Here is a 22,058-nt window from a genome sequence, read left to right as displayed (position 1 = left end):
GCCCATGTCTATTGTTGGTTTTTATTTTTTTAATTTTATTTCTTCCTTAAGTTTCCAGCTCTTTCTGGATCTGTTGTACTTTACTCTGACTTCTGTGGTTTCTCTTAATTATAAAAGGGCTTACATTATGACAATGAGACACAGAGACAAGCAATGGCACCATCATTCAACACGGCTACTTCAATAAGGTTTTAAATGAGATCTGTCACTTCCCCCTCACCCTTTCACAATTTATAGAAGGAAAATCTCAATCTTTACTCACACTTTTCCCCTTGTAAACCATATAGTGACAGTTCAAAATATAAATCAAACTCAAATTGTTGTAGAGTTGGAGTTGGGCTAAGCATGCCTGCCTTACACCTCACCTCAGTTCTGTGCCTATTCATCATTGCACTCCCACTTTTTAAAAAAAAGAGTAGGGAACACCTTTGGAAACAGAATTTTACAAGCTTTCAGTGAGGACAGAGGAGATGAAAAGATGGAATTATGAAGGAGCACAGGAAGAGCTGTAATTTCCTTTCACCTTCTCTGTCCCTGCTGACTGAATTTGAACAAGGCTGGTGTTGAGTAAAGGCTGCTGCCACTGAGGGCGGATTGCGGCCACCCAGCTGGGAGGAGATAGCAGCAGCACTGCAGATGCTGTCTTTCTAAACTGATGCTCTGCCAGGTGTCCAGAGGACTAGGTCAGTCCTTCCAGAGGTCAGTGCAATGCTGCAGTCTTCAGCAGTGGTGGTGTTTTCTGTCCTTGTGGTGAAAGCTGCTTAGATGGGGATCAGCATATCATTGTACCATGCTGAGGACAGCCTCTTATTGCACACAAGCCTTTGAGCAGTAACATAGCCCTGCTCATTTTCAGACTTGCACCTTTTCATTCAAAGGAGAGTCAATGACACAGTTGGGCCTACAATGCCACAATGCCTTGAGTGATCAGCATGTTGTGGCACACAGGGGTAACCAGAAGCAGATGTCCAGCACCCAGCTGTGAAAGAAGACATTGCTGCTTTTTCTTTTGAAATAATGGAGCTGACCAGTCTATGGAGTACTGATTCTCAAGCTTTTTCTTTAGTCTCCTCTTTTTTTTTTTTTTTTTTTTTTTTTTTTTTTTTTTTTTTAGGGGATATGGTGTGGGGGGGAGGAAGCTTCTAAAATTTACTGAAAGGGAAATAACATTAAAATCATAATTTGTAAAATGCATTTGACCTTTTCTGGTTGGAGATTTAGGCACAATTGCATGGAATAAATTTCCATGAAGAGATGTGAAAATATATCTTTATCTGAAGATTTAAAACAGAGAGAACAACCTCCTGGGCTTACCTTTCTAATACTTTCTAGCACTATGGTCTTATTATTTATATGCTAACAAGCTGAGGCAGTCATTATAATTTACATTTGGCCTTCATACCAACTTTGAATTGAAGATATGTCCACTGTGAAGTCCTGCGTGCTTTATAGATAGTTGCACTGATCAAAAGAAGATGAGAGAGAGAGAGAGAAATCACACACCTCAATCAGCTTTCAGGGGACAGATAGAAATAAGGCTCTATTTTTCTCTCAACCCAGCGAGGTAGGCTAGATTCCTGTTCAGGATTTCTGTATGTGCTCTGCAACCCATGTGTTGTGCAGTAGATTTGCACACACGTGATAAGACTAAGGCATCAAGAGCAAGTTGAGCTGGCTGAGCATATGTGAGACATCTGAGCAACACATGGGTGCAGTAGGTGTGGTGTGCTCTGGATGGGTCAGTGGAACAGGCAACGCCGTGGCTCCACTCCAGCTGCCTGTCAGCAGCACTGCCTGCCCGGAAAAAAAGGGCATCATATCTCCAAAAATGATGCGGTAATTTCAGCTTGTAATTCACCTTCTCCTGAGCAAAAAATAAATAAAAGATAAAAGGGAACACTGGGGAACTGTAGCCCTGGGGACTGATATTTTGTGCTACCCAGCGTATAAGCCTGGCTTGGAGCTCTTAGTTCCAACAGACCTCTGAAAGGAGAAACACCAAGTCACTGGCAGAAGACAGAGCCTGCAATGCTGCTTTGCTTAAACCAGTATACCACGGACTGCTCCTTCTCTTTTAAAATAACACAGGTCTTATTCACTCCAAAGAATTCAAACTTGTTTCAGAAATTTCCCTAATAACTGACATACGTCAGTCACTTAATATCGGAAGTAGAAGGTCTGAAATTATTTCTGAGTGACTGTGCTTACTTGGGCAACTGCACTAATCAAAGGGAGGAGCTGCACAATTTAAAATTTTTGGGAATGAAAAAAATAAAGTATATCTGTACCTAGTATAGACTTACACTGGGGGTATCACTGCTATGTATTTTTAAAAATCCTCAGATCTTGGCCTTAAAGTATCAAAAAGTTTAACCATAATAATATTTGGGCACCTTGCTTTATTTTTTATTTATCAGGTAAGACTTAAACCAGAAATACACAGCAACATACAGGTATGGTAACAAATCTCAGTAGTGCAGATTTTTGATGCTACCTTGTAATGCAGCTTCATAAAAACATCTGAAGCCTGTCTGCACTGCCTGCCTGGGAATGTAGCTGATGACTTTAAGGTGCCCTTTGACAATGTGTGGCTTCTGGCTGCCTGAATTCCTCCCTGAGCTTTTATGGGTTTGGGGGGAGGAGTACAGAAATTCTAACTGTCACTTGCTCACTCTCTTATTATTTTCTAAAAATATTGAAAATAAAATTCACAGTCTGCCTCTTTTAAATGTTCGAGGATCAAGATGTGAGGATCAAACTATATATACTGACATAAAAGAAGAATGTTTGGGGTCACATTAAAAAAATAAATTTCTAAGTTGCAAGAAGCAATAACTCCTCTTTGCTTTGATACAGATGTACATAGCTTGGGGATGAATCAAATAGAGAAGTTACAGTGACTCCCAATAAAATTTCTGCAAATAAAATTTGAAATTGCCATGTTTGCATTTCTTTTTTAAAGAATGCCTTATGGAAACAGCTATATTCCAATTCATATTACAAGAGATCAAAAGAACAAAGGTTAAAATAGTATCTCCATCTCTGGAGTCATTGAGAACTATATCTTAACCTTCTGTCTAGTAATACCAATATGGAGTCCAGCAAGAATGCAATTGGAAAGAATTAATGTGTCAGTTACAGTTTGTCTGGGACACCAACACTAAAATTCATTAATCATAATTTTATAGCTATTGCATGGCATCACTACAGAGCACTGTTAAGATTGTTTGATTTATTTAATAATGAATCTGCAGACCATTGTATTGTTTTCCCTTTAAGTTAAACTATACCAAATTTCTATAGTTCATAATTAATTTGTTGAGGACTAAAGGCACAGTTATTTTTATATTAAAAAAAAATTATATATATATATATAAATATTCTCAATCTTACCTCTATCTTAGTGTGTTCTTCTTTTCAGGTAATAAATAGTTGTGCTATATGGATATAACATACATATATTTGTCTCTAAAAAAAAAAAAAAACAGTATAAAATGCCTAGTAATGCATTAGATATTTTTAATAAGCCTGAAGAATGCACATTTGCCATGTTTAAACATAAAATTATGGGCCGGTATCCCAATCTTCTTAACACTGTGCTTCATGAGTGATAATTGTAAAATAAAATCAACAGTGACAGTAATCACAACAGTAAGCATGAATAACTTATTTTTAAGGAGGGGGACAGGGTTGTGGATACTCAGTAAGGTTTATTTCTAGACTTTTGCAATTAATGGCAATGATGAAGGCTAGCTGAACCTCTCTCCTTAGGATCTGAAGGACCTTGAACGTCCCTTGGGAAACAGATGTGCATGAGGAATATATATGAGGAACATTTTTTTCCACTTTTGTTATTAATTTGTTTCAGCTCCAAATGAATGAAGAGGCCAGATTTTGGAAGCTAAGTTAGATCTAGCAAATAGAAAGGAGAAAGAAAACTATGTGTGCAATGGAAAGATCTTACTGAATGGATCTAAATCCTATGGTAGGTAATTTGATCTAATTTTTGCAGAAAGGCAAATGCCAGATGTTTGCTCCACTTTGATCTTAATAACACTTTAGGCTGCAGACAATAAGATTGGTTTAAAATTTATTGTCTCTTTGATTTCTCCATTCTAATGCTTTTTAAATTCTTTACACAAGACAGATCTATATATAGGCAACTGGGGTGGCATCAGAAGCGTTGTATACTTAAGACATTCTTGAAAACCTCACTGTGGAACAGTGTTTGCTGTTTTATGCATCAAAACAAAGCCAGATTTTATACAGGCGACGTTCAATTTTCTTTTATTATAATGTCTCTTTTTATTTTGCATATGAAGTTCTGACGGTTGCATCTGTGGCACAGCTCCTTATATGCTTTTATCTTTCAATAACCTTATTAGAAGTCAAGACAATATATTAAATCAACATTAAGCAGCAGGAGTTGAAAGAAAAGTTCATCCATTCTCTTGCATAGGGAATAATCTATGTAGATCTTCAATTTCACCTTTACATTGCTTTTAGGAATATTTGTGTACAGAATATGTTTTAAAAGGGTAGACACCAGTGAAAGCCTCTGAGGAACCACATCCTCCTTGCCTTCAGTCTTGCCTTCAGTTTGGATCTACAGGCTCAAGGATGCCATTGCTCTGTGTACATGAGTTGAACTCAGACTAAGGCAGTTTATTAAGTCATCTCAGGTTTCTAGCAGAGCATCTTATATATTCACTTATATAATACTGAGAAACAGTGGAAAGCAAGTGAGGCTGAGGACAAGTGATAGAGACAGAGAAGTGGTTGAAAAGAAAGAAATAGAAAAAAAAAAAGAAGTTCTGGTGTGCAGCCTGAATATCTTATCATAATTCTCTGGCATAGTTCACAGCCATCTGTCCCTTACATCCATGCACAGTGTCTCTAAACAATTGTTTTCACTCTGCTCAGCCCAGTAATCTGAAAGTTCAAAAAGTCAGAGTCAATTTTTTTCTGAAGGAAATTCTGACTTTTGTCTGGTGATGAACTTGCCAGTTGTTAGCCAACTGATAGAACAGCTACCCTGGCAGGTTTAATTTCAGCTGGCAAGTGTGTTGAGGCTCCCTACTCCTCTACCACTAAGTTTAGTTCTTGCAGCAATGTTCTTCGTAAAACAAAAGAAAACTGCCTTTATTTGGAAACAAATATTTTAATTCACTACCAGGAACAAAACATTATACACAGATGTATGGTAATAAATATTCTCTTTCCTATCACATCACTGTGACAAGTGAGAAGACTTCCATCTTCCATGCTCTGAGAGACTGAAGCTTGGTAAAGCAAAAAATGTCCCCCAGTGTGAATTGCTTAGGTTCAAATGCTTCTTCACAACTTTTCTTCATTATCCTTGCCACATCTCCACAATGAAAATGTCTTTAATGTAGTCTACTCTCTTTATTTATCACAAGTATGCCAAAGTACTGTTTGCATAATTCCAAGGCATCTTTTGTCAATCTTCTCTTAGACACAATACACCACCTGTACCATTAGAAAAAACTGAACAACAAAGTCATAAAACATAGAGGTTTAAATGTCATTTGATTTCAATTAAGAAGAGTGCAGAAGCACCGGTTTGCTAAAAAGGCATGATATTATGAGACTCCAAAAAAACTTTTGCAACACCGGCCTTTGTGCATCATAACTGAAAGGTGTGCAAATGCTACCCAATGTGAAAATGCTACCCAGTTTAATGGAAGCCACACAAGGAAAGATTTTAGTCTCGACATTTATCTTTACCAACACATGGAACCACCTTGATCTGTTTTACTGTTGGTGAAAAAAGAAGGTAGTGTCTATTTCACAGGATAGAATAGGAAGTAAGAGTCAGTGTGATGGATAGTGGAAAGAAACAGAGGGCAAGAGGAAAGAAATATGTGCATCAGGTACTGATCTCAAAGATGAGGTCTAGTCTGCTGTCAGAATGTGCATAAATAGCTTATTAATAACAGGGGTGATGCATTGGCATTAGTATGAAAGTAGGACTATACTCAGTTAGAGCAAACATATTATGTTGTCAGAAAAAAGACATCCAGATAGAGTACAGTTTATATTTGTTCAATATAAATAGACTACACAAGAACAAATCAATTACAAATCAATTCCTGTGGAAATATTAAGGCATTTTCCAAGCAGATCACACTGCAGTAACCTCTACCATCTCTGTGACAGTGAATCTGTCACATTTGCTTACAGGGAGTTTATCTATCTGCACTTCTATGTGGCAGATAGACCTCAAATAAATTTTAACCTCACAAACACATTTACCGGTAATAATATAACTGCAAAAGCTCTATGTTCTTCAACTAACATCACTCAATGGGTGGGACAAACCCTGCTTTATGTCCCAGTATAGGGAAAAACAAGGGTTATCAGGGAAAATTTCCTTTAATCTTTATGAAGATTACATCATACTGTTGAGTGCTCCTACATTTAGGAATGACATTCAATTCTGTCACTATTTTTCTCTTCACTTAACCTGCCTGCTTAACCAGGCAGCTCAGTTTCCATAGAGGCTGATATATTGGAAACAGGAAGAAGAAAAACACTCGGTGAGGCGATGCTGAAGCGAGGAACTTTTATGCTGAGGAGAACCCTCTGAAATGTGGGTACTGGTGCTACTTGCATCTTGTCCTTGCTGGCAAGAGGATGAGCTCAGGAAAGAGTGCAATATCAGAAATATGTCTGCAGTGTATCCTTGATGTAAGTTCAACAGTTTGCTGCTTTAATCTGTTGCTGTCAGTACCAGTGCAACCAACATCTCCTGCGGACTGATCTGGTTTATTGCTCCATTCATAGACTTTTATTTTATTTTATTTGTGATATTCAGAAAATGCTTCATTCAATGTTGCAGGTCTTGCTTGATTGAAACACCTAAGTCTCATCTTCAGTGACTTTCAGTAAAGTTGTTCTTTGATCTGTTATTTCTTTTCCAAATAAAAATAGCATTAGGCACCAAATTTCAGTTCTGGGTTTCTCAGATTTCTGAGGCTTGCACTAAATCAATTTGCTGCTGAGAAGCAATGCTGACTGATAGCAACCTAAATAGCTTCTCTGGTCTATGGATTGTGCCTCTAAGAATAAACCAAGCATAGTTTCTATTCATATGAAATGTTACAAAGGAGCAACAGACTGTAGGCTTTCATCAAGGCTCATTGTTGGTCAAAATAGCTTGGAAGCTGGGGTGGCAGCTCTAATTTTTCTAGTTTCAGCCTTAGTCTGTTTGGCCTTGCAAAAAAAACTAACCTTATAGTACAACCTCAGACGGGACTTTTTTTGCAGAAGGCAGAAGCTGCCAGAGCTTATCTGTGGGGCTACGTTTAGGGATGGACTTCCACAATGCAAGACCTGGAGTGCTTATTACCCTCTGAGTTGAAATCGGATGTTACTCCCTGAGGCACAGGTCAACACGTCCTTCATGCATAGACGAGACTGTCTGCTCCTCTCAGTTGGAGAGGGATGTTATTTTTTTAAGGAGCAGGATGTTATTCCTAGAGGTCTGCCCCTTGGTAGGGTCAAGAGTAATATTTTATGGTTAATGTTTATGATTAATTTTGGCTGTGGCCTTTCTTTTCAGAATTTCTATGGTGTCAGTTCAAGTTGGTAAGGGAAAAGCTTGACAAGGTTAAGGCATGAACCATCTACTCACTTTTCCTTCCAAAGTAAATACTACAACAACAATGCACATGGGAAACAAGGAGCACATTCCTAAATCAAACCATAAAATTCACACAGGGAACTAAAACAGTAGGATTCAAGAGGATGTTTTTTTTTTTTTTTTTTTTTTTTTTTTTTAATCTAAAGGATACATTTTCAGAAGGATGCCTGGGGAACTAGCTCAACACAATCCCAGGAGCAAAAAGGGCAGTTTGGCATCAGATTTCTTGTGCTCACATTACTTAAAAATTAGTATTGTCTTTGCCCCTTTTCCCTCAAAAAATATCTGTTAAAGAAGTAAGGTGAATGATTCTCAGCTGTACAATACTGCTTAAAGGAAAGGACATGCTAGCCTCACAGTGTGATGCAAGTTTATTTTGAATGTATGTTAATCTTGCTTTTGGAATACATCCAGATTTTCTGCCTGGATTTGAATAGGATCTTTAGCCTTCTATGCAATCTGTTCTCTTTTTAAGAATCTTCTCTTTTCTCAGCTTCTGGAAACTCTGATTTCTCTTCACATTTTTTGCTTATGCAATTGTTTCACAATAAACTTGAGGTTGGATTTGGTTTGATACTTTAGAAGATACTTAAGACCAGAGAGATGGGATTTTTCTTTTATAATTTTAAGGCATTCTTTTTGTTGTCAGGACAAGGTGTATGAGTACAAAGATTTATTCTTCTGCTATTGTTAAAACTTCCAAAATAGGTTACTGCACATAAGCCATAAAGATGATGACTTCAGAAGTGTGTACATGAAGCAATTTCAGAACTCTACCTTCAGTGACCTGCATCATCGTTTTGGAGTTCTGGAATGCATCATCAAAGCATAGGGGGGAAAAATGATCATTACATGAGAACTTCTGATGATGATTTTAAATTAGGAAAAAAAGAGAGGGCAAAATTCGCATGGTGAAACACCTTCTCTCTCTCTCTTTCTGCAGTCAGAGGATATATCTGACATTGTGCTTTCCTTTCAAATTCAAAGAACTTGGAAAAAAAAATGAATATTTAAAATTACTGAACTTCAGACTCTAAGAGGAATTATGTTTTGGGTAATCATCCATCTCAAACATCAAAAGCACTTTGTGATAATTAAAACTCTATTATCCGACATCATGAATGCATGGCCTCCTTTAAATATTTGCATCATATCATCAAAGACAGGGTGATTATGACTGCTTCAAATCACATATAAAAGTTAGCACAGCTAGCCTTCATCAATACTTCAATGGAAATCAAAAATGCTCAAAGAAAAAAAAAAGCACAGCACACTTCTGTCTTTTTCACAATGAATCAATGGCACAAAATAATGCTACAGACTGAGTAGGATCAGCAAAGAGCATCATCTTGCCCTCTTTTGAGGTTATTGAGAAATGGAAGATAGAAAAGTAGGAACATTTTATGTTTCTCTTAACTCATACTTTTGAAGTGTGTGTTTTGAAGGTCTTTTGAAGAAGGTCTTAACTCACATCATCATATGGTGATTTGTGGCTCAAGCTTTTCATTAAGACATTAGTTTTAAATTCTACTGCTTGTCTATTTACATAATTGTGAAGTTCTCAGTGGTTGATTCACACTATTTTTATTAGCTATGAATCATGTAGTAGGCTTTGTCCGTGACTCTAACTAGTAGAGTTGGAAGTAAAAATCGTTAAGTGCTAATACAAATTCTTATAAGTATGATCAATAAGTATGATTAATCTTATAAGTATGATTAATTTTTTCTCAGAAAGAGTGGTCAGGCGTTGGAATTGGTTGCCCAGGAATGTGGTGGAGTCACCATCCCTGGGGGTGTTTAAGGAAAGATTGGATGCGGTGCTTAGGGACATGGTTCAGTGGGTGACATTGGTGGTAGGATGATGGTTGGACCAGATGATCTTGGAGGTCTTTTCCAACCTTTATGATTCTATGATCTAATAATCTGACTGAGAATTTTGCAGATCTATTAGTAGAGTTAATTTCATAAATCATTTCAAAAGGTTTAATCATTTATTGCAATCCTGGCACTTAAGAGTTTGAATACATTCCATCATTAGTAATGAACAAATGTAGGAGAAAGATGAATGTACATTCAATTAACAAGGGTTTCTTAAACAGGGAGACAGAAAGAGAAAGACAGCAAAGAATTACAGAAAGGACACAATGCCAAATGAAAAAAAAAAAAAAAAGGAGAGAGAGAAAATAATAGTCTTGTAACACTGCGAATGAAGAAATTATTCCTCACTTACTCCTCACATTCTTTTTAAGAAGTTGCAGAGGGTTTTTATGAAGGCCCGGCATGCCTAAACAATTTCACTCAAAAAGAATAAGTTGTGAAAGTTAAATCACCGCTCATTTCTTCTGATGCTGTCTTCAGCTGTGATCTGTGGAGCCTGTTTCTCTCATCAGAGACAGATAATACAGTACCATAAGATCAAACTTGAAAATTCCTAAATTTTCTTGTGTGGGGGGACTAGGTGTATGAGAACAACTGCTAGTATTACTTCCAGCAGTAGCCAATACATTAACCTACATGGAAACCAGAAGCTTCTGAAGCCTGTGCATCCACTGTCATATAGAAAAGACTGGACACATTTATGGTTGTTTGCAAGATGCAAAACAAACAACAACAACAAAACAAAACCCTAGAGCAAATAAAGCCAATGAAATGCAGCAAACATACAGCAAAACCAGGACTTGGCAATTGTCACATTTTTTCATCCTTCCAAAGAAACCAGCACAAACTGAAAGGCATATCCTATTTAGCTGTCTCTGTGTCTTGTTCTCTTTGCATCTGGAATCCCTTGGTTTGTTGACTCATGGTATTGGGCCTCTCAAGACCAAGGACTGCTTTGTTTGACCTGGTGTATTCATCAATATTTGCATTGTTAATTTCATTATTTTGCAAAGCACCTTGTCTCATGAAAGAGGTTACACAAAGAAATCACCAGTCTGCTTTGATTAAAGTTTTTTAATCTAAAATTCTACTGTCATCAGCTCATTTGCTTTTAAATTATTTCAGTAACTACAGTATTCCAGCTTTTGATTTTGTGCAATCTCTTCCTGAAACAATGGATATATGAAAATTTCACTACATATTAGTGAAGTATATGTATATTAGATCTATGGTTGGATCAATTTCTTTGGCCATATAAATAACACAGCTTCTGTTAGAAGTATATATATACATATAAATATACACATATATACACATATATAATATATAAGTGTATATTTATAAGTATGTTTTTATATTTATAAACAAAATAATTTAGGAATAATTGAATGCTTTTATCTACAATTTTAACTCATAGATAAATAGCTGTAACATCTATGGGTATGAAATGGTGCATCTCTGAAATTACTGAATTGTATAAATCTTAACTGCTTATTAATTGGAAGAAGACAATTCAACAATTACAGCATTTTACAATAGTCTACCATAAATTCATTCTGTATTTATGAAATAACACTTTTCAATAAATCTAAAGATGAAATACAGTAACAATGAAATAATGAAGAATTCTACAGCACGGGGAAAAAAATAAGGTTTATATCTGATGACACCTTTGTATGTTCAGAACCACAGAGTAGCATTCATTTTAACACTGAAAGATAGGTCCAACTATTTTGAACTTCTATTAAATTTTGGTGTTGTTGCATAGGTTTATTCTTGGAAATTCACTTCAAGACACTAAACAATAAAAAAATAAGAGAATGAAAGACAGCAAGTGTCTCTCTAAGTTGGACTACTTTGGCTAAGCTAATTTTTATTAGGATAATCATTATACATGTGTTTTGACTCTTCAATGTCTACATAGATGTTTCTCACTGTGGCAATTTAAGCATCTGTCATATCTTCCCAATACCCATATGTCCCTTCTCTTCTACAGGAAGTGGATTGTAAACCATTCTTCGTGTTTGGTTAATGCCAAAATCTTATTGATTATTTCTATCTAGCATCTCTAATTCATTTACATAGCCAAAATCTTTATTCAGGTTCTTGTCCCCTCCAGTCTTAATACAGAGTCTCTTCCGTGATGATAAATGCAGCTTTTAAAAACAAACAAAGAAAAAACATACATATAAACAAAACCCACTGTTTGATCATGTCACTGTAGGTTTGTTGAGTATTGCCACTGATTCCCTCTTTTTAACTCAAATAGTTTGTCATGATTTTCAAGGTCCTTCATAGTGCATCTCTGTCATTCTCTGTTGACATGATCACTCCAACCTCTGGTAACAACTTTCTAACACCCTTATGCTGTTCTCAGAAACATCTAACAAATCACTTTCTATTTATTTATTTATTTATTTATTTATTTATTTTTGTGATACATGATGCCAAACCCACCTCAAATATACCAGTCTTCAGAAAGTTGCCTAGCATCCTGGCAAAAATGCTTCCAGCTTCTGTACTCCCCAAAAGGTCAAGAAATTACTCTATAATTTTATTTATAAATTGCAGCTGTTCCCTATTCTGACTTCAGAGAAATTGGGAAAAAAAAAAATCTGTAATGATGTACAGTAAGGTTTTCTAGGCTATCAATCTAGAATAATACAAGTAACAGTAAAATATAGGTAAAATGATAAAGTAATTTACATTTTTTTCTTAGTTAATGGAGCTCAAATATTAGTGTCTGGAGACATTAAGGATACATCCTTTGAGACACTATTTTAATATTATTTTGTGGGCAGCATGCTTTGATTTATTGAAAGTCATTTAAGCGCTTTTCAATATTATGTATCTGGAAATGTGACAAGTTGCCAAAAGTAGCATGAGAACTAAAGGAAATCCACATCCCCAGAAATGTGTGCAAATTGTTTCAGACACAATCCTCCCAAACATTTATTAAAATATCTTCAACAAATTTACATCTGTAACCTACTTATTTTAATGCTTTGCAGATCTCCAAAATACTATGTATCTTTTTAACAAGTGCACTGAATCTGGAATATTAACTAGATCAGTAAAGTAGAATAAAACCTACAGTATCTCAAGAATATATTTTACACAGAAATTTTAAATACAATTGATAAGATGAACAAAAATAGAGGAGTAAAATATAGTCTTTTATTTACAGACAATGGTTCCTTAAGAATTTAGTTTAAAAATAAATATTCAGTTCCATTACAATAACTTTTACAAAGTTAATCATTTGCACATTTTGTTTTTGAGAAAATTAAACCTTCAGTTACATAGTAGAAACACACACACACGTGCTCACATACACACACACACACACACGTAATTACAATGTAAAGAGAAGAAAAAAGCACCTGAATCTATTTAGCTTATTCTTTTTGCATATTTATATAATATTTACCCAATAACTACTGAAAGGACTTAAATTCCTGAAAATAATATACTAAACTATACTAATATTCCATTTTTGTAGTACATTTTGTGGTATGAAAAGTGCAACATTGAGCTCAATTCAAATGACAGCAAATATATTACTGCTGAGTGTATGTGTTAACATAAAGGCAAAACTATGATCTTATTAAAGCAAATCACATGCAGACATGAGAGACTAAACCTTGTTATGTCTGTGAAACTTGCTAGGTACACACAGGATATTAATAGCATTACAAGAGAATTTGCCATTTTGCTATGTCTTCAAAGAGAAGTTAGAGAGCCAAAGAGGCCCATATTTTGATGTTTTTGAGTTAGATTGAGAGAAGAGAGGGAAGAGTACCAACAACAATAATGTTCAACAGTGCAACTATTCAACTTAAATTGATTGGAAAGGAAAACAAAAAAATCTCAAAATAACTAAATAGAAGTTGAAAATCATACTATAATCCTACTAAAAACACTTTCTAGAGGCCAACTCTGATTCCTCCCAAAATAATCTTTCTTTATTTTTGCTTCCTGTACATTTGAACATGGCTATGCTTTTAGCTTTGTACTTCAGAAAGTAATAGCTGAGTGGTATTCCATATGAAATGACAGGTTGTATTTTCAAAATCAAAACATTGAAGTTTAAATCATCTTTTCAAAGAGACTGGGGCACTTAGAAGCCTAAGACTCACGGAATGATTCCAATGTGTTGAAGTTACTTTTGAAAATTAGATGTGGCCTTTTTATGTTGCCCTGTATGATATTAAAATTTTACTCATTCTGTTCTCACAGTACATATGGTTTGCCTGTAGTTTTCCTGGACAGGGGCAGCTTTTTTTCTATACCTGAAAAACATTGCCATTATAACAGATTTGTATTTTCAAAAAAACTATAAAAGTACATGCTGCCAGCCATTAGCTGGGTATTCACAGCTTTGCTGAGGACTTGTACAAGAAATAGCACTTTTCCCTATTCCCTGTAAAAAGTCCTTATCCAGTTTCATCTTACATGGAGCATGAGCTTTATATTCCTTTGCAAGAGATATCAGTGACATTTCAAAACCAGTGCAATATGACAAGAATGCACTTCATTTGCATTCATCTTTTCTGAACTTGACACCTGAAAATCCTCTCAAGCTTTTCCCTTTTTCAAGTTATATGCAGATGAAACTATGCTGTTCATGCTACAGTAGCTAGCAAATTGGAACTGTTGAGTATGCACATGGATTATTTCACCTGGCTAGTACTCAAGGCCCCATAGAAACTTGTCCAAGACAAGCTGGCTTGATTACCTGATATAAAATCACCTCTGAATCAAAACAAACAAAATCCCAACACTTTAATAGGAAATTCTGTGAGGATGGATTTCTTCAAATCAAAATCAAAATCAACTAGAAAGAGTGAGCTTTGTATATTTTAATGTTTTTTTTTTTTTTTTTTTTTTTTTTTTTTTTTTTTTACCAGCCTCTTTGTTTTCAGGTATGTTACAGAGTCCTTTTATTTGGCCCATTGATAAGTGAGTGAAAATATGTATAAAACATAATGCAAAAGACACTCAGAATTCTCATATCACACATATTTTTGGTCTAAAATAGAGCAAAAGCCTTGGTTACATAATTAAATGCACAAGTTCTGCCTCCTACTCAGAGACAGGCTTTCTTGATGTAAAACAATAAGGAACAGAAATGCACGAAACATTGTACTGATTGTCTAACCCTTTGAAACTGAAGCTGTTTAGGTGAATTAGTAAGGTTCAAATCATGCTCAGTAAAGCTGAGTAAGTCTTTAGTGTGGTTTGGAAGCTAAATGACCTCTCTTCACCCAATAGTTGAGTTTTTCTTGGACATTTAGCAACTAGTTTTGTAACTATGCGACCTTACTTTTAATAAAATAAGGAGAGTGGGGAATAGGGCAGGAGCTCCTCGGGTCAGTTTGTTGAATTAGAACATTACAGGGAATCTTTAAGGAATGAGATTCATACCTGAACCTTCTAATTTCTTTACAGCTTTCCCAAAACATGGTAGACTGTAAAACAAAATGAACAACTAGAATGAAAAGGAATCAGAAGAAAGATTGTTTTCATGCACAAGGGAAAAACAAAACAAAACAACAACACAGGTTTGTTCCTTCACCTTCTTGTCAGATTTAAAAGAAGTATAGAACAGAACTGTGATCTTGCTCTATTCTTTGTATGAAATGGTATATTTCCACCTAGTCTCAAATAAACTCACACCAGAAAACCTTACTCTAAGAAAGTAAAACAAAACAATACAACAAAAAAACTATAAAAATAACATGGCTTTTACCCAGTGCATAGTCATTAGCTGCTAATGGAAATATATTCCTTAAACTACAACTGGCTAAGAAATAAGCAGCAGGTGCCATACAATAAATATGTTAATTTACTGATTATAGATGCTTCAGGCAGCAGGAAATAAAATCACATTTTTTGATTTCTACACAGTTATGCAGTTTCTGTAACATGTTATCTCTGAACAGTTGCATAGGATGAGCATTTGCCCAGCAATAATGGAATGTATTTACAGCATGCCAAATGAGAAAGTGAAAAATTAGAACTACAAGCTTCATCCTTCTGGGAGAAAGCAAATGTATCATTTGGGTTTTTTAATGAGTAATTCACGTCACAGAAGATTGACCAAAATTTTGCTGCAGATTCTAAAAATGATTAAAGAAAGACTTTCAAATGGTGAACAGATATTGCATCTCCTCTTCCTTAAAGTCACTGTATCTTAACCTATAAGGATGCTGTATGCCAGAGTCAATATCGTACATGAATCTGAGGCCGTGTCAATGCTCTTAAGGATTTTACTTTTATCAAGTACATTACAGTTCATTAGGAATCACAAAACCATCCCACCCTCATCTTCAGGATTATACTGTGCCCGAGCTAACTTGTAACTGCAGTGAAAACTATAGTTATCAGTAATGACAAAATTTCGCAGCATCATTTGCCCTAAGCTAAAACTACCTGTTTATGATTAAATGAGGCTGAAAACTCAGGTGGTGTGGCTGTTAAATTTTTCTTAGGAAAAATTTTTCTTTTAGGAAAATATGAAGATTCCTCTCAGGGCAATACATGGAAACCTGAAATGCAACTGCGTGTCGGCACCTTGTTAATGGATCTCTCAACAGTTTTCACTGTAGTCAACCTTTCAGTGGTCACAGCACACTAAAAGAGTAAGAAAATATACACAATCCTGTTCATATTAAATTATATGAAAATAAAAACAAAAATACAGGCACAGAATTAAATTCGTATATGAATGTAGCGTTTCAGAAAATCCATATAGCCTCATTAAAGAATATATACAAAAATTCTGCTATTTTGGAAGAGCCTGCTAGCCTCTACTTTAATCTGGAAATATAACTATGATCTCTTTCCCCTTTGAAAATGTATATATCCCTTGACTGTATTTTCCAGTCCCCCTTCCAGCAGTCCCTGGGGCAATCTTGGCTCAGGGAATTGTACTGCAGTGTCACTTCATAGCAGCTGTGGTTTTAGGAGTTGATGGCCAATGGCAAATATTCCATGCAAACAACCTCCATTCTCCAAAAGCTACCAGAACTCCAGTTAGCTGTTGAGGCAGATTCCACCCCACAGAAAAGAAATCCACATCCCATACAGGGACAGCTCAGGATAATCCTCATGACAAGATTCAGAAAGAGATTTTGTTCAGTTCCACGACCCCATAATGTCCTCTACAGGTATTTTTAACTGTGGTTTGCAAGAATACTCATATACATAAAATTACTTGTGTATATAAGAACTTACTGTAACAGCTTGTATGAAAAGGCTTTGTATTTCCTCAGTATTAGATTGGTGATTTGAGAATCATTTCTTGCATTATGTTCTACACCACACTATTTGTGATATTTTAAATTCAAAATCACAGCAAAGAGTTGCTTGGATATGAATAATTTCCTTTAAAGATGACAAAATAAATATTGTTTCATTGGGTCTTTTGACATACTTCTAGATTTTTCTGTCAAGAGGGACTATATGATTTGGAAAGTCAATGTACATGGGATTCAGCTTAGCACATCTGAGCTAAGTCCAGTAATTTGCATTAGACTACATCAACCTTTCAGAAAGATTGTCCATCCTGATTTGAAAGCACCAGAGAAGAATGGAGAAATCACAACTACGTTTCCTAACTTCTTTCTATGGTTAACTAGGCTCATTACTAACAGTTTGGAATTTACTTCTAATTTTTATTTCTCTTCTGTTTTTAATTTTCAGACTTTTTTTTTTTTTTCTTGGTGATACTTTTCCTTGCTAGCTCAAGGAGCCACTTAGTTCCTAATACTGTCCCTCTTTGAAGCAACTTATTGACTACAATCAAGTTATCTCTTAACATACTATCTTTACATTTATATGCAAATATATAGGCTTATCTTCATAAGAGAAAAACCAAAGAGAACTCTCCAGACAGCAAATCCTGAAACCCATTATCATAAATTAATAAAGTATAAAGGAGTTTAAAATGAATAAATAATGAGTGAGATCCATAACAAAATTAAACAAGATCCAGACAAGGCCACGAAAAAGCAAAAAATACATGGATATGATTTTCTGACACTTTAATATCAGCCTGGTGCCTAAGCACAGATTATAGAGCAATATTTTCAAAAACACATCAGTCCTGTAATGAGATATATATTTCTTATTTGTTGGGGTTTTTCAGGAATTTCACACCCACATAAGATTAAGGCACCATCATATCAATATAAATACAGTATTCCACTGCCTTATATTCATCTGGTAGGAAAGATGTTTAGATCAGAGAAAGAAACTGCTATCAATTTACTAGAATATCAGGGCAGTAAGAATCCTGTGCATCATATGGAAAACAGAATATTTTGTTCATGTTCTACGTAGAAAACAATTAGACTGGTCAGAGATACCCTGGCTGTTAGAGGAATATCCTCAGCAATTCAGAACGTTTGAGATCTTGTATAAGCTTCCTAGAACTGCTGATGCTCAATTATTTTTCTCTCTGCTTTCTGAATATTCCAACCACTGGACTTTCATTTTCCATATGTACAGAAACCGAAGAACACACAGTTTCTGTTTTGTTGAAAAATGTCTAAGTTAAATACAGAAGTATATATATTATTCAAGCTTTACACTTACAACCTTAAAATAAAGCACATGGTAAAATACGTATAAGTCATGGCAAAACACTGGGGTAGTTCTCATAGATTAATAAAAACACCATGAAAATATAATTTGTACTGTAAAAATATCTCAAAGATGCTAAAAATTCGTTCATTTTACTATCAGTAAGTAGTAATATTGTAAATACATTAAACAGCACTTCACAAATTAGAGATTTACTCACCTAAATTGAGTTCTTAATTAGTAAATTAATTCATTGGTAAATTAATTTGTTAGCAAATTGATAATCCAGTTTATAAATTAGCAAGGTATACATACCATTTTTTGTGTAATAAGCACCTACTGAGCAACATGGATTTTAATAGTGCTTTGCTTAACAGACCGTACGAAGCTTGGCAATAATAGGACAATAAATAAACAAAGCAAAACAAAAATTCTCAAGACAGATCTACTTTGTGGTCACAGAAGCAAATTCCATGTTGTGTAGAGGTATTTTAAATTAACTAGCTTGGAAAATGGTAACTGCCTTTCTACAGTTGGTTGGCTTAATTTAGTCCATTCTTTACTTTTACTTCCTTGACAACACTGTAGACATTTACCAGAGACTTCTGTTCCCTTCTGTCTTTTTATTTTCTTTCTCTTCCCTTTCTGTCCTCCTTTTCTTCACTCCTCAAATTAGAAAGATCCAGGTAAAGTCAGGCACCAATCTAAATTTAAGCTTAAAACATAACTTTTGGTGACACTTGGTAACCTCAAGATGAATGCTGGTTGATGCCTATTTGTTACATCTGTAGCACCTAAGCATTTCATAATTTAACAGTTTACACAGTATGTAATATCTGTTAATATCTCTTCTTTAATACAACAGTTTAGTTAAGTTCAGCAAGTATACCATTCGTCACGGTTTGATGACACCTCTGGGTACCTGTAGGGGTGTCAGTGCTATATTTAGCTGATTAATTCCATCCAAGAGTCTTAAAGGCTTGAGTAAGAGAATGAGTCAGATGCTCTAGATGCACTTTTTTTCTACTTCACTTAAAAACAGTGTAACTACTAGTAGACAATTTAAGTCATGGATGAAATTGTAAGCTAAACCTCCATCTTGAGAGAAAGGTTGCAACAACTGGAGATAAGGAAGAAATAATGCCTCTGTGCTACATAAATTTTGAAGACTTCTGAAAAATAGCCTAAAAACTTTTTCTAGTTAATAATCTGAAAAAAAAAAAAAAAAAAAAAAGTTATAAATCTGATCAAGGAATGCTTTACATCAAAATTTTTAATTTTAATCCCTTTTTATATACATTTTTCAACATTTCAAAATGAAAAGTCAGTTTGAACTGAAAAATGAAACTTCACATGTAGAAATTTCAAAACAGGCTATTTCAATAATTTAAAAACTTCTTGCCATAATATATTTTTAATGTGAATTTATAAGATCAATCCTTTTTCAGAAACAGTGTTACTCTTGTTGATTAGTATTCCAAATAAAACATTCTATTGAAAAATTCCCAATTAACTCAAATTGCAATATACACTATCTTCGTGATAGGAAACCATATGAAAATTCAACAGTTGTTTGCTTAAAGACTCATCAGAATTGCCTTGCTTGCTCTTGTTCTTTTGTTGTTACAAGCATTATTGCTCCTGTTTATCACTGACGATATTGGAAATACATAAATGTACTTTATCTATTTGGTGGAAGACAGAAAACTTGGAATCATAGAACCAAACTTAAATCTTTGTAATTTATTTTTCTGCAATGGGAATAATGGAACTAAAACTTAGTTTATTTTTGTTGGTCTATTATTGACTGTTTTCATAAGAATTATGCTTACACTTCTTAAGTGTAAGCATAATTCACAGCAGCTAGAAACTCCAAAACATACTGGGCATTATTGATTCCCTTATTTTTATGTATGCAAGAATGATAGACTCATTTAAGAAACCTGTAATATATGAAATCTTCAAGCTACATTCACCAACAACTGAGCAACAAGTGTTCATTTCTATTGATGAAATTGCCTCATGTGTATCCTTTCTGTTTACTACATCAAAGCACTAATGCTTTCCCTACAGTATCTTTTGTACTTTGTTCTTTACCTAATTTATCTTCCTATCCAATTTCAGATACCATTATCATAAAGAAGGGGATTTCTCTCTTATGGACAAAAGCAGAAGCATATTTTCTCCAGTTTGTTCTTCCTACTTATAAGCCATTATCGTGCTTGTATTTAACTATCAATTTTCTGTTTTACGTTAAATTAACTCCTGCTTCAAGATCTTTACTTCTAAGAGTCTGAATCCTTAAAATGCAGTAAGAATCTTGAAGTAACAGCGGATGTTCAGTGAATTTTTTTTTCAGGCTCTGTTACTTCACAGGCAATGATTACAATGTTACAGGATGACAGCAAACTTATTTCTTCCTCAAGTTTTACTTTTAAAATTATATATTATATATAATATATATATTCTGGATACATTCTTCATATAAATATAGCAGGACAAGATCAGGCTGCAAAATATATGTTAGAGAGGTCTTATTAATTTTTTAAAAGAAAGCTTTCAATAGAATTGAAAGCCAGAGATTAAATGGCAAGCGTATAACTTCATGGAGACACACTGTTATATTTTAGTTCAATGAATAACAAAGACATCATTTTATGGAATTGGTAGTTTCAATACATACTGAAATAAAAATATACTTCTTAATCATTTTTCTTTTGGAGCTCAGAATTTAGGAAATGTTAGATTAAAACCATAAAAATAATGAATCAGTTATGCCATTGATCATACAGCTAAAGAATTTGAAGCTATTCCTTTTCATGTGCAAAATATTGCTTACATTTCAATGTGTGGCATAAGCTGAGGCTTCTATAAAAATATTTATAGTAAAATACAGAATAAATCTATAACTATATTTAATCAATTTTAGAAAGGTGCATCCAATACTCAAGACACTGTAAAATTACTTACTGATGAAGTAAACAAAAAAATATTATGTAATAGTCCTTTGTGAGCTGAATGGCATATTCGCTCTAATCTACACAAAGCCCTGTAAATAACCTACAGGTTGTTAGTCATTTCTTAACCCAGCATCCAAAATTCTCATTTTAGCTTTTCCATATTATTGCATTACATATAGAGTACTTTAAATAACCATTAACAACCAGATGCATTTTAAGCAATGTGAGGAAAAATTACAGAAAATCATTCTGAGTTCCCAAGTAAAAAACATCTTATAATTCCTTCATCTGAAAGTACAAACTCCTTTGAAGGAAATCAAAAATCTTTAGTAGATTGTCTTGGAACAGATCAGCAAAGCAGAAATCAATAGCTAACATAAGGTGCTCCCTGGGCCACGAGTGTAGTAAAGTATCATGAAAAGTCTTAAGACACACTATCATTTTCATCTTTCTTCACTCAGTTGGCAGTCACGTTGGCTTCCTTCTGACGTAGTCTTTCTTTCTGTTAAAAAAAAGTGCTTTATTATTCTTTCCTCTAATTTTCCATCTTCTCTCAAGTTTCCATAAGCATTTCTAGAATAGCATAGTCTAGAATACTACGAAGTACGGAATGAGTCACAGTAGATTAGAGTTCTCCTTGATTCAACAAACAAACAAACAAACAAACAAAAACAAAAAAACAAACAAACAAACAAACAAACAAAAAACTCCTGGAACACTCAAGGGAGGCTCTCAACCACTGCATTATTTACTGTAGGGAAACTAAGCTTGCTTTAGCTACAGAGTTGTCAAATACTGTGTGTCTTTAAAAATATCCCAACTGATCAGCATCTCTGTGAAGACTAGTGCAGCTAGAGAAAACTAGACACATTGCTACTGTGACTCTTAACACTTTATTTTGTCCAGAATGGTTTCTGCTGACATAAAGACTAATTTCGCATTAGGCAGATTGTGTTGTCTAATGA

The 22,058-nt window shown here is 34.6% G+C and overlaps 1 protein-coding gene across 1 annotated transcript in view; it reads right to left on the bottom strand.

The window, feature by feature from the left end:
- Nucleotides 1-12,699: 12,699 nt before the first annotated feature.
- The window catches only part of LOC101793866 (formin), a 150,277-nt gene continuing 140,918 nt past the window's right edge, over nt 12,700-22,058 (bottom strand). Inside the window, exon 17 of the mRNA XM_072038908.1 lies at nt 12,700-21,595. Coding sequence (XP_071895009.1) covers nt 21,551-21,595 — 45 coding nt within the window. The 3' untranslated portion in view covers nt 12,700-21,550. The remainder of the gene's footprint in view (nt 21,596-22,058) is intronic.

This window comes from Anas platyrhynchos, chromosome 5 (genome assembly GCF_047663525.1).
Source record: "Anas platyrhynchos isolate ZD024472 breed Pekin duck chromosome 5, IASCAAS_PekinDuck_T2T, whole genome shotgun sequence".
Classification (NCBI taxonomy): domain Eukaryota; kingdom Metazoa; phylum Chordata; class Aves; order Anseriformes; family Anatidae; genus Anas; species Anas platyrhynchos.
This window is presented reverse-complemented; position numbering and strand designations above follow the sequence as displayed.